This window comes from Rutilus rutilus (genome assembly GCF_951802725.1).
Source record: "Rutilus rutilus genome assembly, chromosome: 6".
NCBI classification, from domain to species: Eukaryota; Metazoa; Chordata; class Actinopteri; order Cypriniformes; family Leuciscidae; genus Rutilus; species Rutilus rutilus.
The window spans coordinates 9440358-9458413 of record NC_140214.1 but is presented as its reverse complement, the minus strand read 5'-3'; the positions used below and the strand labels follow the sequence as shown (position 1 = coordinate 9458413).

Below are 18056 nucleotides of genomic sequence, written 5' to 3'. Positions count from 1 at the left end.
GAATAACTGACATGAAAGTCATGCCGATTCTTTATTTGGAGCTGATGACAATCCTGTGGGCCTTTAGAATGAGCACTAAAGACTCAGTCTAAGGGATCTTAAAGGAACACTGAAAAATGGCACAGTTGCAGCTCCTTGTCTGTTCCATAAAGTCGTAATCCCACCTAGAAGGATACTTAAGTAGTTTATTCAGAGCGATGTAAATTTACTTTCAGTGCCAATGAACTGCAGTTTCATGAGTTTGCATGTTTATATAATCCTTGAGTGTATAATCTGAGCACTAAAAGCCCCATTGGATTTATGAATGAATATAAATAATGCATTAGATGAGATAACGGAGGGATGCCAGAAGAACTGTCACAATGGAAACAGCTGTTTATTTATTCTTGTGTGATGATTGACAAATTAGATGAACTTGCTCCTCCCACACTTTTTCCCATTTCAATCCATATCTTGGCAATCTCAGTCAACAGTAGTATCAGATGGTACAAATGACTCACTCTACTCTACTCTGATCTGCTTTACTCCTCTCTCATCCTCAAACAACCAGTCTAGAATCCATCATTCCATAATTCCAAAGTGTTAAAAATAAACCTCAACACTTAACAGTGAAGGATTGTAGTGGTGCAGGGTGGCAACACATGATATTCCTGAGCTCGCTCCCTATTTATGAGCCGATATGATGGTCCCTTGTTACATTTACTTGTCCGTCTGTCTGTCATCTATCTATCTATCTATCTATCTATCTATCTATCTATCTATCTATCTATCTATCTATCTATCTATCTATCTATCTATCTATCTATCTATCTATCTATCTATCTATCTGTCTGTCTGTCTGTCTGTCTGTCTGTCTGTCTGTCATCTATCTATCTATCTATCTATCTATCTATCTGTCTGTCTGTCTGTCTGTCTGTCTGTCATCTATCTATCTATCTGTCTGTCTGTCTGTCTGTCTGTCTGTCATCTAATCTATCTAACATCTAATCTACTGTATCTATCTGTTGCTAATGAGGCAATTACGACCATTCAGATTTTCGCATCAGCAGCTCATATAGCAGATGCATAAAAATTGCTTTTATACACCATTTCTGTTAATTTGAGTAACATACTTTTTAGACATAATATTGCCAGTTACTTTTACTTTTGTGCTCTGACAACTAAAATAGTTACAAAACACACACACAAAAAAAATCCAAAGCAGTTTCTTTCCTTTTAACAAATCAGTTGAGTGAATAATTAAAAGACTCAATAAAAATAATACTTTTTTTATCCCTCTAAAAAAGACAGCGACTGCATCTTTAACCTTTTTTTTCTTTTTCAGAACTCATTGGAAAAAATGGACAGGAATCCCATCTTACAGTAAAACATACATTAGACTAAGTGCAGCTGTCATACATTTATGTCATTAGAGATGCCATTAGGTTTAAAATAATACACTAGAGGACGTGATCCCCATTAGCACCCCATAACCCACAGTACAGCTCACAGATCTGCTCACACACTCAAACATTCCAGAAAACAGAAGATTGTTAGTTTTCTAACATGAATAATATCTTCACTAAAACATCTAAAGATCTTCACTGGAAATAAAACCAACTTCCAACTGTAAATTGATGAATTTATGGTGTTATGACCCTGTTTGTCTCCGATCATTAGACAATGATGAACACAGGGCAGCTGATGACGCGTGTCACTTCACAAATCATGCCCGAGATACCATCTGTGCACTGACCTACGGGAAATACTGTAACCCTACCTTATCTTTCTGCTATTCATCAGAGACAGACAGACGGAGAGAATACAACCAGTTCATGTGACCTCGCTTTGAGTTCTTTGGTGTGTGTGTGTGTGTGTGTGTGTGTGTGTGTGTGTGTGGATGTGTGGATGTATGTACAGAGACAGCTGAGAATGTGAGGAACTGTATGGGCACAGACTCTGGGCATTCTGAAAATAACAATGAGGTTTGGAAGTTTGGAACCACACCTATTTTCCCGTAACCCCTCCTGTTCCTAAACAACTGTTTCCCTCACACTGACCAGGTGCTTGAGAACCATTCTTTACTAACGCTTCTCTGAGGATATCAGACATGGATCAGATCTCTCCATCCACAACCGTCTGGTTATGGACCCTGCTATCTCTTTTCATCTCAGGTAAGACTATGTGTTTGAGTTAATGGGTTTGTTCTAAAGCTTTAAAATCTAGCCACTGAGTGAACTAATCCAGTTCAGCACATTCAGATTGTTACAAAAAAATATGTTGTAGAAGGTAAATAAGTCTTTTATGGCACCACTGGTCTCTACATGATAATTTTTCTGCTATTATGTGTTAAGTGTTAAAGTTACTGAGTGTCAGCTTGACAAACAGGGTGTTAAATAGGGTGTCAAATCCTTGTTGATTTACACAAGTATTACATGTCTATAAGTGTGTATCTACTTTAGTAATAAAGGGATTGCTTTAATTGTGAAGGTGTAATGCGTACATACACAGATCAACCAAGACTAAAGTTCAATAAGAAGACTTTTCTGAAAATAAAATAAATCGAAAAACTGGAACCCATAGGATTAAATACACTTGTTTGGACACAAGTCACTCTCAATACATATACGTTTGAATGTCATTGCATTACATAATAAAATATCAAAGTGTTGCATCAGCATATAAGTGCAAGAACTCAGGAACTAACTTAAGTTTTCTGATACATTTTTTATTTTAAAGTGATCTCAAATTTTTAGTATGTATGATGTCAGTTGTTGTAGGTGTAGATTTTCATATTTCAATCCAAATAATTATGCATGAAATATATCTTTTGTTTTTGATAATTTACAATCTTGAAATTGTGCTCGTGTTATCCTGAATGCAAAGGCATTCCGGCATTATTAAGTGTGCCTTAAGTGTAAATAATATTTGTATTTGTAGCACTGTAAAGTTCAAAAGGCATGTTTTGCTTTATGCAATTATTAGCAATTTTAACATTAAAAGTCATGTTTGAAAAAACATTAACATCAGACCATTGTTTGGTCAAACAAAAACTGGTTCGTACTTCAGCTTTACAGAATGAAAACACTCAAAGTTAGTTGTTAATAGTAATGTTAGTATCGGACACAGGAACCTAAATTTATTTAGTTTATTCAACAAAACATTATTTTTTGCAAATGTCCTTAACTAATTATGTGGAAAAATTTTCCTTAATTGAATCAAACTAACAGAACTTTTTTTTTAAACAAAGGTACAATAACTTTTTTGACAAATAATAAAATGATGGATTAGATTGACAGTCGTTTGTCTGTTTTAGATGTGGTTTGTAACCTGGAAGGATCTCTGCACAGAGATCTAATGGTGGGATACAACAAGAACATACGACATATGGATAACCACGGTGACATCACCGATGTAAAGATCAAGATGACCCTCACCAACCTCATTTCTCTGGTAAAACTCTGCATGTGTTTACACAAGGTAAATATATGTGTAATTTGTGACTCTATGGTTTATCATCTTTTTTCATGTTCAGAATGAGAAAGGGGAGACTCTCACCACTTGCGTTTGGATTGAAATGGTAAGACAAATCGCATCTGTGTATATGTCCAGTATACAGTAGTCAACAGTGGTTTCAGAGCAAAATATCTTTCTTTCTCTCTCTGTCTAGAAATGGCGTGATTATCGACTCCGCTGGGCTAACAGGACAGGGTTTGAGGTCTATGAGAACATCACCCGTATGCGTCTTCCTTCTAAAGCCATCTGGCTGCCTGATGTCGGCTTGGAGAACAAGTGAGTGATTGAATTATTGAAGATAATTGTTTTGATTGTGCAGATTATCCAACAGGCAGATACACAAAATGTAACTAAATCACTAATAAAATGGTCACCGTGATTTTCCCAAGACATATTTTGTTGATCTTGGAACAACATTTCTGTCTGAAAATGTTGTCCTAATCCTACCCCTAAACTTAACCCTACCCATTATCCCTAAAATCAGAGGGAAATGATGGTGAATAACACTGATGTAGAAGCACCTAACCCTGGTTGTAAGTCTAAACTTGACATAAACTGTAAACTTGTCCCTCAAATCTGATTGGTTGATTGAAATGTTGTTCCAGGATCAACAAAGACAAAAAACAAACCTTTTCACAAATCAGAGTAATTTAGCCCATCAAATATGACACATACCTTTTTGTGTGTGTACTATGTGTAAAGTGTGGATGGGCATTTTGAGGTGGCGCTCTACGTTAATGCTCTGATAGATCCTGACGGTAGTGTGGTCTGGTTGCCCCCTGCCATCTACCGAAGCTCCTGTGCCATCAAAGTCAGCTACTTCCCCTTCGACTGGCAGAACTGCAGCATGGTGTTCAGGTACGGCTGATCCGTCTGTCCCACAGTGAGGACTGCTGGAAATAGGCTACATGATAATAGGATGATGCTGGGTTTCACTCTGATTGCTTTGGCAGGTCTCAGACGTACAATTCCAATGAAATTCAACTGATGCTGTCAGACGAGGACAACGTCACCATGGAATGGATTGAGATCGATCCAGAAGCTTTCACTGGTACTAAACATTCTGTTGGGCATTATTTATCATCATCAAGACTTTGCTCTTTCTGTAAAATTAATTTGGTCTTTGTTATTTGACTTGTAAAAACCATGGTTAACTGCTGTGAGTTAAAGTCAGTAATTTCAAAGTCCTTTTCAGGGAAAGTCTGTTCACTCTGCGGCCATATAATAGGTTTTTGTCATGATTTGAGCATTTAGAAACAAAATTGTTACAGTTGTTCAGGTTTCTTTGGTGATTTCAAGTATGAAATTTAAACGTAGGCTTGGCAAACAGGTTTAGAGAGTTTCCCCATTCAAAGAGATGGGAGCTGCACTTGCATGCCTGAGAGGCGTTTCAAAGATGGCCGCTGAGTGAAATAACTTGCCTTTAAGGGACTTTGTTCTAACGGCAGCCGCAAATTATTTTTTTTTGTCACAATTAAAAAGGTCCATTGTCAATAGTGCAGCTATGAGTGAAGCACAGCTCAAACACAAGTCACTTTCAAATCAAGCAACTTTCTGGTAATAAACGCAGATAATTCGAGCGTGCAAATCTACATTAGGACATCTTTTACCCTCACGCGATATCCCAGATCGCGTGGATTCCTATTAAAATGGATTTTTGCCGTGAAAAGTCGCAGAACAATGGTAAATATGACCAGACTTCAATTGTTTTTTTAGCATATTGCTATGACGTTTTTGTATCGTAAATACAATAGGCTTTTTAGAAAAGTAATATCAAACTCTAACCCAGAAAAACTTGTTGACATCTTATTGTCTAACCAAGCCTCACAACTCGCGGTTTCATTCATAAAAGATACAGAACAATTTACACACCAAAGTTTAATAGTGAGATAGGGGTTGTTTAGATCTCTGTCTCTAGTTCAATTAAAATTTTCAATTCACATTTATTTATATACCGCTTTTCACAATACGCATCGTTTCAAAGCAGCTTTACAGAAGATGCATGTTTTTACAGTACAATTACTGTTATTAGAGGGGTGACTGTGTCCAAGTAATGTCCATATGTCTAGAAATGTACAGTTATAAGATAATACAAATCATGCAGTTAGCTAACATGTATTTATTTAGGCAGAAACAATGAGCTCATTAAAGCAAGTATTACTGCTGTGATCATAATGATTACAATATATGGAAAATCTGGCAGTTTTGTTGATTCAGAGTTGATTATAAGTTTGTTATAGTACCGTTTGCCACAGCAAACTACACTACTTATCATTTTGCTCATTAACATGTATTTTGTCCTGTGCCCTGATTGGCCAGAGAATGGGGAATGGATTATTAAGCACCGCCCTGCTAAGAAAGTTGTGAATAAGCGATACAGCCCAGATGAGTTGGAGCGCCAGGAGATCATCTTCTTCCTCATCATCCAGAGGAAACCACTGTTCTACGTCATCAATATCATCGTGCCCTGTGTCCTCTTCTCGTCTCTTGGGCTACTCGTCTACTTCCTGCCGGCCAAAGGTCAGACAGGCTCCATAACGAATGCTAACAGATGTTACAGTGGTCGCTATCCAACAGTTCTTAGGGATACAGAGGATTCTCTGGAGGAAAAACAAACCAAACATGAAGGGATCAGACCAATAATGTCAATCAGGGCCATTGGGCATGGGGGACAACAGGGGAAACTTGCATCAAACTTCCATTTGATGATAAACATTATAATAATAAAAGTGAATAAGTAACTTTTATGGTAAGATATCTATTATATCACAAATCAGGAGACACATTGTCATTCAATGAAATAGATCCCTCTTTCTCCATGACTGTTGATAGTGGCAGCTGACTGACTGGGTTATGATCAGTGTGATTAATGATGATTTAATTGTTTGTTTTTATTAGCTGGAGGACAGAAATGCACTATGACCATTGCTATTCTGCTCGGTCAGACTGTCTTCCTGTTTCTTATCGCCAAGAAAGTGCCAGAAACCTCCCAGGCTGTTCCTCTCATTGGAAAGTGAGTCTGGGCTTTTATTCACTCATCACACCTTTTCAGACGTTTCAGATAAACTTGTATTAATTGTGTGTAATAGAAGATAAAACATACACTATCGTTCAAAAGTTTGGGGTCAGTAAGGTTTCTTGTCTTTAAAGAAATGAATACATTTATTTAGCCAGGGCGCATTAAATTGACATTAAGTTGACATGCGCATAAGTGACATTTACATTGTGAAATAAATAAATGCTGTTCTTTTGAAATTTATATTTTTCAAAGAATCCTGAAAAATAGTATTTTAAGTAGCACAACTGTTTTTTTAAACATCAAATCAGCATATTAGAATGATTTCTGAAGGATCATGTGACACTGAAGACTGGAATTGCTTTGCCATCACAGGAATAAATTATATTTTAAAATATATATTAACATTGAGCCAGTTATTTTAAGAAAGTTTGAGAAAGTTGCCATTTTTAATGAGGAATATACTTCAGATGGTTAGTGAACAGATTGTGGGAGATCTGTGTCTTTGTGGTCTAATGTTAGCATAAGAGCTAATTCAGGTAGTGAAATGGTGGTGTTTTCTGGCAGGTATCTGATGTTTGTGATGTCCGTGACCACAATAACTGTGATGAACTGTGTGGTGGTGTTGAACGTTTCTCTGCGAACTCCAAACACCCACCCCATGAGCAACACAATCAGAAAGGTACAACAGAACTGTCTAACCACCTTTTGTCCAATCCATAAGGAAAGAGTGAGTACATTATTATTATATATGATGCTAGCGATGTGAAGGTCTTGGATTTTATTCTCAGAAAACGTACTATGTATATCTTGAATGCAATGGTAGTCACTTTGTGCCAAAAGCATTTGCCAAATGCATTTATGTAGTGCTCTATAATGTCTTTCCCCTCCATTTTGGGGTGACCCAGGTCTTGCTGAACATCCTTCCTCGTCTGCTGAGGATGACGATGCGGCTCTGGACACCTGAGCAGGAGGAAGGGGATTTTAAAATGTTTGCCCTGGGTAACGGCACCCCGCTTCGCCGCAGGAGACGCAGCTCTTTGGGATTAATAGCAAAGGCTGATGAATATATGTTCAGAACTGCTCGCTCTGAGCTGATGTTCAGTCGACTGAAGGAGAGGAAGGGGCTGCTGAAGAACACTCTGGAGAAAATACGTGAGTCAACAGTTATGAACAAACTATACATTACCATTAAAAAGTTCCGGGTAGCTAAGATTTGCACATTTTAAAGAAATTAAGACTTTTATTCTGAATAAATGCGTTAAATTGATTAAAAGCATCAGTAAAGACATTTGTAAGGTTACGGTTCTTTTGACCTTTATATTTATCATAGAATCTTGAGTTTATCATGATTTCTGAAGGATCATGTGACACTGAAGATTGGATGATCCTGAAAATTCAGCTTTGCTATTACAGGAATAAATTAGATTTGAAAAATGTATTAAAATAGAAAACAGTTATTTTAAATTGTAGTACTATTTTACAATATTTAATTTTTTATTGTAGTTTTGATCAAATAAATGCAGCCTTAGTGAGCATAAGATACTTTTTTCCAAAACAATTTAATTTAATATTAATATAATTTTTTACAGGGTTATTATCGTTAACAAACTAAAACCGTTAAAACATTTCTGCTAACTGAAATAAAGCTGAAATAAAATAAAATAGAATTATTAGTTAAAAAACTTTAAACGAAAATTAGAAATGTTGCCTTTGATACTGAAAAAAAGTTGAAGCACTAAAATTATTAACTGGAAATAAATAGAAAATAAAACTAACTAAACAAACTGAAACAAAAAAAAAGTTAAACCTAAATAGCATAAAAAAAGCAAACAACGCATATTAAAAACATGAAATGAAAATTAACATGAAAACTAAAAATGTTTAAAAAAAAAAATCAAAATAATAATGACCTGTAATAAAGCTAAAATAAAAACTAAAACAACACTGGCATTTAATAGTATATAAATAATTATAATAAATCATACATAATATAATTACTAAATAATGTTGCTGGTTATATGTTATCGGTTATATTACTGGTATTAATTAAAATGTTTCCTATTAAATACAAGTAAATAATATTTTCTGCTATGTTTACACCAAACGGTTGCAGACATTAATTTGCTGTTTGTGGTTTGACCTCAGAAAACGGTCTGGGAGGAAACACGGCACAGGATCTGGAATCCAGTCTGGCTTCGGCTTCACCAGAAGTGCAGCAGTGTGTGTCTTCCTGTAAACACATCGCAGAAAGTGTCAAGCATCAAAATGACTTTCAAAGCGTGAGTCACTGTTCCAGGATTCTCCAATCATGAGGCTGAATCTTTCATTTACAAAATAAACACATTAGCCGCAAATGTTTGTGTTAGGGTTTAACTTTCCAAGAAACTAACTTGTATTGACGTCTGGATTCCGGACATCCTTTTTTTTCCTCGTTTTGCAGGAAAATGAAGAATGGTTTCTGGTTGCCAGGGTGATTGACAGGATGTGCTTTATCGTCATGGCGCTGCTGTTTATACTGGGCACCATCGGAATCTTCCTCATGGGACATTTTAACCAGGCGCCATCTCAGCCCTTCCCAGGAGACCCCAAAAAATACCTGCCTGAAATCTCACCTGGAGACATCACCGGATGAACACGAGTTCAAAACAAAACGATAGACTCAGAGAAACTGCAGCAGAAGACTGGAGGACTCTGTTGAAGATACTCTGGAGATAAAAACCAACAGTTTTGCTGTACTGTGGGAAGGGAACTCTCAGCGCTCCAGTTTAGTTGTGCTGTAGACCTACTGAAAGTGATTCAAGGTCTCCAGAGAAGAGAGCTGGTTGGATCTGAAGCCGTATGAGACATAAAATGGCTTTGATCAGTTGTTCATAATCATGAATGTCATATTATTTGCTTGTTATTGCTTGTCAATCAGCTTTAATGTTGTCTAGTGATTCAGTTGATGCTTTTCTGAAAATAAAAAAAAACTGTGACCTTCTCTACTTAGAGGACAAAGATGATGTTCTGCATGCAATCATGTGAATTGTTTCAGTTTAGGTAATATCACTCCACTACCCCCCACTAGCTTGAGGAGGATCTTCATTACACGGCTGACTGGTACTTTTCTGTCTGACAAAGAGCAGATCCGGGAAGGAGAGAGCAGGGCAGAGAGGGGGGTGTTTGGTGTAGTAGCATCACAACTGCTAATACACAGTTTTTGAAGCTGGTCTGGAAGCTGTTTCTCAGTAAAGGAAAGCCTCATTCCATCACTACTGCAACAGCCCCTAAAACCTCAGGGCCAAATGGTAAGAATTCATTTTGATGTGTCCATTTAGCAGCTGTATTCATATTGGTTAATGACTTAAGGTGTCTTAAAGGGATAGTTCACCCAAAAATAAAAAAATCTGTCATTATTTACACACCCTCAACTTTGTTGTTTCAAACCTGTATGAATTGGATTACAGGGGTAATTGTTTTGTTACCAACATTCTTCAAAATATCTTCCTTTGTGTTCAGCAAAAGAAGGATATTCATACAGGTTTGGAACAACTTGAGGGTGAGCAAATGATGACTGAATTTAAATTTTTGGGTGAACTATTCCTTTAATGACCAATGTCTCAGTGTAGTTACACAACAAACGCTTTATTATGGCTTTATTATGGTTTTTTATAAAATGTTTCCTCTCAAAATACATTTAAATTCCGTTTTTATTATTATGTTTAGTTATTTTTATATTTAGTAGTTAATTTCCCCAATTTTCTTAAATTTGTTGCATTTTTTCATAGTTTCCTAAAAACTGGTTGCAAGTATTATGAAATGAATACAGTTCTGAAATGCATAAACAATTTGTCAATAATATTTGATAATGTTCATAGTATACAAAGTTTATATACAATTATAAAAAAATAAAATTGGTTGCAAATGGCAATACTCACTGATTTTCATTGATATGTGACATATATTTCTCTCTCTCTCTCTCTTTCTCAGACCTTCCCATCTGTGACCGCTCAGCCTCTTCCCTTTGGTCTGGAAAGGGAGAGACATATTGACATGCTCTTCAGAGCTTTCCACAGGCAGGTTAGACCTGTTACAGACAGCCAGGACCTCACAGCTGAGCTCGGGTCCACAGACAGGAGAGGAGAGGACGAGGGAACCGGGGGGAAAGAGACGGAGAGTGAGGGGAAAACACTGGGAAAACTGTCTGTTCTGAGAACAGTAACTAGACTACACATTAATTCCAGACCTGAACTACAAGGTGAATAAAACATCTGTAAATATCAATTTAAAAAAACAGTCGGCTGCTTTTCATGAAAAAAAGAAAGAAATTTTCTTAAAAATAATGTCTTTAAAATATGACGTAACAAAAACTTTCAAAGTTTCTGACATTTTGGCTTATCTCTTCAAACAGAAAATTATTCAAAAGATTTTTCTTATTAATTTGAATGAGACATGATCTGACACCAGAGACTTGACTTTAATAATAAAAATAATAATTCTATATTATTATTTATAAATGATTAAGATAATGGAAATACACATTTAAAAGTTTGGGGTAAGATTTTTGTTTAAAGGAGTCATAACCTAGTATTACATTGGATACCTACTGCTGTATAATAGTCTTTCAGGCCCTTCTAAAAAAGAAAAGTGAAAAAAAAAATAAACACAGACCTACTTTTACCCTTATTTCTGAAGGCATTATTGTCTCGCGAGATCAATGCGATGTTTTGGCTGTCGTGGACGCTCTATATGGCTCTGCACGCCAGTTGAAAGGGTTGTTGGGACAGCGTCATTAAAAATGAATTTCATCCACTGGTCCCTGATAGTTTCGTCCGATTTTGGGAGATAAAACACATTTACATGTTTTTTTATGGCAATCAACCACAGAGCAAGTCCGGTGTGCATTCGGTTTCCCCATCTTTCTCGACTGAACTGAATATGAGGGGGAGAGGGGAAGGGGGGCTTCCTGCTGCGGTGTCCATATATGGTATATCCTACTACCTCATGACGTCAAGAGGGAGCTGAAATCAAAATTTCGTATTTGAGTGCGCGTGCACGCGCGCTGGTTTATTTACCCTGAGGTAAACAAACGCTTCACTTTTAAATATCGGCTTCCCGGCCAGTGTATAATCGTTAGTCGATCATAACATACATTGATTCTCGTGGAAAAGTGAAAATTGCAGGTTATGACTCCTTTAAAAAAGGGAAGACTTTTATTCCGCAAGTATGCATATATTTATTAAAAGTGACAATAAAGACATTTTTAATGTTACGAATGATTTCTATTTCTAATAAAGGCTGTTTTATTTTTTTTACTTTCTATTTTTCAAAGAATCCTCTAAAAAAATATTTCCACAAAAATATTAAGCAGCACAATTATTACTTAGTAATTTTAAGTAAAAAAAAAAGAATATTATTTAATAGATAAATATTTTTTGCTATCACCCTAGATCATCTTTAAAGAAATATTCAAAACATATTCTATCACTGTTTTGATTAATAAATCCAATATTCAGTAGTGGTCAAAAGTGAAAATTATGAAAAAAAGGAAAATTTACACCTTCACCCTTTATTTGTTAAAGATTTTGTAATCATATTGCAGATTAGCTTGGAGTCAGTTGTTTTCTTTGTGATAGAAATTATGTCCGCATAATTAATTGCGCTGACCAGGCTGTCATACAAAGAAATGATGAACACATACAAAAACAGGACAGAATCAATGAAAATTATTTGACTGATTATGTTGTTGTCAGTGTATGTTTTTTATATTTTATATTATATTTTTTATATTTTTATATGCATAGTAAAATAAAACCTGTAGCTGTAGTTTGCTTTTTTGCCAAATCATTTTTTAAGATAAATACCTCAACCATGAAGTTTCGTGTTTTGTTTTTCCTTTCATTTGAAAAAAATTTATATTTCCCTTGAATTTTGATAAACAAATATGTACATCACTTTTGGAGTTTTTTTCCTGAAATGTGGAAAAGCTTGGACATGGTTTGAAAAACTCACAGAATACAATTTCCTGTGTAAATATAAAAAGGTTTAATGGAGGTTTATCTTTATGTAATGTCTCAGGTCCACAGTGTGTCGCCCGAAGAACATACAGCATCTCCACAGAAACCAGTGACCAGCTCTTTGTGGCTGTGGAAGGTAAAGATGATACACAGGATATGTGCAGTTCTCTAACTCTCATATTGAGTATCATTCTGTAAAGTGCTCATACAGTACTATGCTATTTTAATAGTTTTTCATTTTGTTTTGATCGACGGGTTTACAAGCATTCATCTAAAAACACTTTAATTTTCTCATAATGTTTTCTCACAGTGTCTAAAACGGTTCTGTAAAGGATTCGGTCTCTCTAATTCCCTTCTTTCCGAGAGCCTGCTCTGCTCTGATTGGTCAGATGGCCTAGTCAGTGTTTGAGGGTCAAAGTAGACATTGTTCACGGGCGTATAGACTAGCATTATGCAAATGTGTTACAAACCTACACAGGTTTGTGCAGGAAGTAAGGATGAATTTACTGACGACTTGTTTCAGGCAGTTCAGAAATGGTTCTTTCTTTTGGGAACTTTGAAACTTTGCAGACCATTTAAACAGCTATATTACACACTACATGAAAGGTAATATCCAAAAAGCATAATACGGGCACTTTACGATGATTTTACTCTTATTTACAGTGTTGCAGCCACTAAAACAGCCACTTCTCTAAACTTTGAACACAACTGATTTACACCACGAAACCTCTTTTTGTGTTCCCATCTCTGTTAGAGAGCTCATGCGTTTGTATGCAATGCTGTGGTCCAGCTCGATCCTGTTCACTACAAGGCTTTGATAAGAACGCAGATTGCGTCTTCCGGTTCGAAAGGCCCCTGAGAGCGGAGATGTGCTGGCTCGGCTGCTGCCTGATGGAAATAAGGGCCTATACACCAGAGAGAGAGTTTATTGGGACAGTTCACCAAAGGTAGTCATCAACAGCAAGCCAGATCTTTGTCTCATGTAGTTAGGCAAAAAAAGCTAATAATTATTTAAAATCATAAAAATGTCAAATGAAAATAAATCCATAGGACTGCACATTTCATCTAAATAATATTGGCTTAGTGCAAATATCAGTGGTTTGATCTGAAGCGCTGCTTGCTTCAGACTGAAGCGTGACACTGTTACTTATGTGTCAGTTTCAGTGTCTCAGAGCAGCTCAGTTCACAGTAAATACGGCTCCATGTGAACTCCATATATGCATATCACTTATAATGTGTCTCTTGAAACACAACGTTTACAAGGATTACTTTATTTTCCCATTCGTATTACATCCAACATTATTGTGGACATAGTTTTTCCACATTTTACTAGATTTGTAACAAGCGTCAACTGAACAAAAACATAAAGGTCTCCTTTCATTTGTTATGCAAAAATAAAAGCTCAAGGGTTTAACACGTTTTTTTGCTCAACTAAATCCATAAAAAAAACATGTTTGTTAATTGTTAACTCAAAATGAAACCTAAAAACCTAAAAATGTCTTGTTTTCATTTAGTTTAACTTATTTTAGTTTTACTTTAAAAATAACTAACACTAACACTGAAGTAAAAACTATACACATATTTAAAAAAAAAACTATAACTAATAAAAATGAGAAACAAAAATAATAACATACTAAAATAACACTGATTTAATGTTTGAAAGTGAAGAATAGTCATTTAACTATTGTAGCTTGTAATGTAAAATTAAATAATTATTATAATTATTAAAGATACATTTTTAATTTAAAAGTACAATAGCATTATTACAATAGTAATATATATTCATCTTCGTTTTTTATACACTAATTAGAGTAAGAAATAATAATATACATTATATTATTAATATATAACATGCAAATGTGCTGTTATTGAAAATGATTGAAATATTAACTTAAAATTTAAGGGGGTACTTTTTGACATAGGCTATTTTATGTCAAAGCGGTTCAGTTAAAAAAATGTTTTAAACAAAAACCGGAATCCACACTGCAAGAATCGCCTACTTAGACAGAAAAAAAGTCACCCGATCGACATGTAAAACAGCTAACTGCAGTTTTTCTATGATGCTCAGGGGTGGATTACCATGAGAGCAAAGTTGAATATTCAGATATGAACGTCCCAGTGTTTGTTAACACTCTTGGAATTCCGCTTGTTCAGTTAAATTAGTCGACCGTATCTAACTGTTGTGTAATGGATGAGGAAAACTCCTGTACTGTAAATCTATTATGCAGACAAAGCCATCCACATCATGTTTCATTATGATGCCAGCTATCCTGCAGGGTCAGATAAGGTCACCATTGTGAATCAACTAATTGTGTCAGAGTAAAAACCCTCCAGTAACCTCTCTCGGATTGAATAGGGAGAGATGTGCTGAACTTTGTGGTACGAAACCAACAATATGACCTCATCCTCAGGACAGCCATGAACAAAGACCATCAGGTCATATCAGGCTATAATATCACACAACTGAACATTCACAGTCCAGAGAATCCCCTGCATCAAGAGTGTGTGTAATCACTGAGGTGTTTGTCAGGTGGAGTATGTTCACGCCGTATTTCGAGGTGTGTGACTCTGAGGGCATCTCGGCCGTGAGGATCCAGGGCTCCTGCTGCAACACACGATGTCTTTCTGAGCAAGAGCTTCAGGTCAGAATCCCTCCAGCAGCTCATTTGCATCGCCCACCTTTTACATACTGTGCCCATTATACTCAATCTCATTTATTGGGGCATCAGGTGGTCTCCACTATTGGTGAGAGTGTCGGGCGCATATGGAAGAGGTGGCCTGGATATAATGAGGAATGTAACATGGATCATGAGTATTTTGGACTGGATGGTAAGATTAATATCCACAATCATATCATGTGGTGTACTTGTGAAAATTCTTCTATTTTTTTTACATTTGAAAATTATTTCGTCACACATTATGTTATCAGCATGACAATTAGTGACCTAGAAATAGTGCAGAATCTTAAAAATTTCTTTATTTTATATCATCATGTTTCTGTATTCACTACCGTTCAAAGGCTTGGCGTTGGTAAGAATTTCAATGTTTTTGAGTCTCTTATGCTCGCCAACGCTGCATTTATCTGATCAAATAATACAGTAAAAACAGTAATATTGTGAAATATTATCAATGTTGAAAACAGTTGTTTTATATTTTATTTAATATTACCATGCTACTTTTTTCAGGATTCGTTGATGAATAGAAAAGTTAAAAAAAAGAAGAATTTATTATTTTGATAGTCAACTTTAGACATTCTTATAACTATAAGTAACTTTGCAAGTACATGTCAACAAGCAGTCATCTATCCATCTATCCATATATCCATTCGTCTATCTGTACATAGCTATCTAGCAAGCCAGCTATCTGTACAGTTTTACTAATATAGACCAACATTCTCACTCAGAGAAGCATACAGTATAGGTTATAGGCCTGCCACCCAGATACATAGCTAATAGACTAGACTAATGACTAGACTAATGACTAGACTAATTGTGGTTTATTTTTTTGATAATAGTGTGACTATTTTGAATTCAGCAGCTTCAGCTTCAGGAGTGACTATTAAGAACATCTCTTTCTCTCTCAGTACCGCAAGGAATGAATTTGAACACCAAAGTGCTGTTACTAGCTGCTACCTTCCTGCTGGTGAGCTGCCAAACACACAGATGCTGGTATTTTATTAATATGTAACAGCTTTATCGTTTATCTTTTTCTGTTTGCAGAATCATATGTTTTTTGAGATGAGCTAAGTGGAAATGGCAAATCTTCTGAGACATAAAAGACATCTGCTTCACCTCTGAAGTGAAGTGTGAACCCAAACTATGGTAGAACTGTGGTAAAACTATGGTGACACTCAACAAGATGTACAGAGCCTCTCTACACCTCTATAAACTAAACACACTGAAAATAGGATTTAAATGTTGAGTATTAAATTGCACAGAACAAAATATTAGCCCTTTAGTTTCATATTTAAAGGGGTGGTATAATGCCCTTTTCACAAGTCAAATAGGTATCTGATGTCCCCAGAGTGTGTATGTGAAGTTTTAGCTCAAAATACCCCACAGATATTTTATATAGCATGTTAAAGTTGTCACTTTTTGAGGGTGAGCAAAAACACAGTTTTTGTGTCTGTCCCTTTTAATGCAAATGAGCTGCTGCTCCCAGCACAGGGGGCGGAGCTACAACAACTTGTGTCCTTTTACCTCACACAGACATGCACTGAAAATTGTTCAAACCGTCAGAAAGTCAGAAAGATGGAGAGACTCAAGAAGTGAAAACATGTAGGCATCATTTCTGAATGGTTAGTTGGTGAATTTATGTAGCTTATGTGTAGTTATCTTCTAGTCATTGATTAGCATATTCTGTCTTGATAATCTATAAATCGTGTTCCAGGGGCGGGGTTTATGTAAATTATAAGGTCAGTGATGTCACTAACTCGGGAGGAATGTTGCAGCCGTTTGTTGTAGTCCTTAAAAAGCTATTTCTTTAAAAGCAAATATCTCCCTTTGCTTTGATCTTTGAGCGTCGTAACTTTGCAGATGTTGTTTATGCTCAAACAGCAACATTACATACCAACTAAAGTTAGAAAAGTGAAATTATATTCAACCACCCCTTTAATACACACATTTCTACGGCCTCTAAATTATGATCAAAACTTTGCTGAAAAACCTGTTGTACTGTACGTGATCTACTACATGCCTTCTGTCGTCTGATAGCTCATACTCTTCTAGCAACTTTTTCTAAAAGAAAAATCATGTTAAATGTATCAAATATGATGCATTTAGCTTTTGAGGAATGTTTATTTGTATATCTTTCAATTACCATTGCATTGCATTATATGTTTTGCCCCCACAATAAAAACTACAGATCTTTGATCATAAAACTAAGCATTTAAATAATGCTAAATATTTTACTAAGATATATTGTTGAGAGATATAGAGTGACTGACAACTATACTGTAAGTAGTATGTTATATTGTTATAAAGATTTCATTAATCCAGCTATCAGAATTTAATTTTACTTTTTGGCCATATAAATAACAGCCACTGTAACAAATTGCATGTTGGCTCAGTTTGGGCCTCTGAATAAATTTGAGGTGTTTTTCCCATCTCAAGTATGAGCTCCATATTCTCCTATATCATATTATAACTATGATACTCACAATTTTTTAATAATATTGTCTAAACGTTCAATAAACCCATTTAAAAATCAAAATCAGGCTTTACAGGGTTGTTCTATGCACTATTTTGTAAGATATATTTGTTTGTTTATAATTTAACACCATGCAGGCTTCCGTGGCTATTTTCATGATGGGAAATAGGTTAAAATATGAACAGATAAAAAATAACTTTTTTTGTTCAAAAGGTTTGTAAAGTTGATCTCTGATAATAAAAACTATCTACTACTAAATCTGGCCTCACTTCATTAAAATCTTTTCAAATGAATCAACAAAATAGTAAAGAGTCCTAGAGGAATGAAAAGCATGAAATGATGCCAAAATATCAGACTCTTGCATAAGGTGCATAATACAGGACCTTCACCCTTTAACA

The 18056-nt window shown here is 35.6% G+C and overlaps 2 protein-coding genes across 2 annotated transcripts; both read left to right on the top strand.

Annotated features, from left to right (window-relative positions):
* The first annotated feature begins 2071 nt into the window (after positions 1-2071).
* On the top strand, positions 2072-9494 carry chrng (cholinergic receptor, nicotinic, gamma). Its single transcript, XM_084412751.1, has 12 exons — positions 2072-2153; positions 3296-3432; positions 3515-3559; positions 3650-3771; positions 4198-4353; positions 4449-4546; positions 5815-6015; positions 6394-6508; positions 7079-7193; positions 7420-7666; positions 8660-8793; positions 8955-9494. Exons 1-12 carry the CDS (start codon positions 2090-2092, stop codon positions 9144-9146), a joined length of 1626 nt encoding a protein of 541 aa, XP_084268877.1. The 5' UTR covers positions 2072-2089; the 3' UTR covers positions 9147-9494.
* Positions 9495-10361: 867 nt separating this feature from the next.
* On the top strand, positions 10362-16256 carry LOC311291475 (phospholipid scramblase family member 5; the record flags this gene model as incomplete). The annotated part of the gene is made up of 8 exons (XM_084410511.1): positions 10362-10370; positions 10484-10751; positions 12572-12646; positions 13265-13457; positions 15041-15152; positions 15240-15339; positions 16094-16152; positions 16230-16256. 8 exons carry the CDS (start codon positions 10362-10364, stop codon positions 16254-16256), a joined length of 843 nt encoding a protein of 280 aa, XP_084266637.1.
* Positions 16257-18056: the final 1800 nt, after the last annotated feature.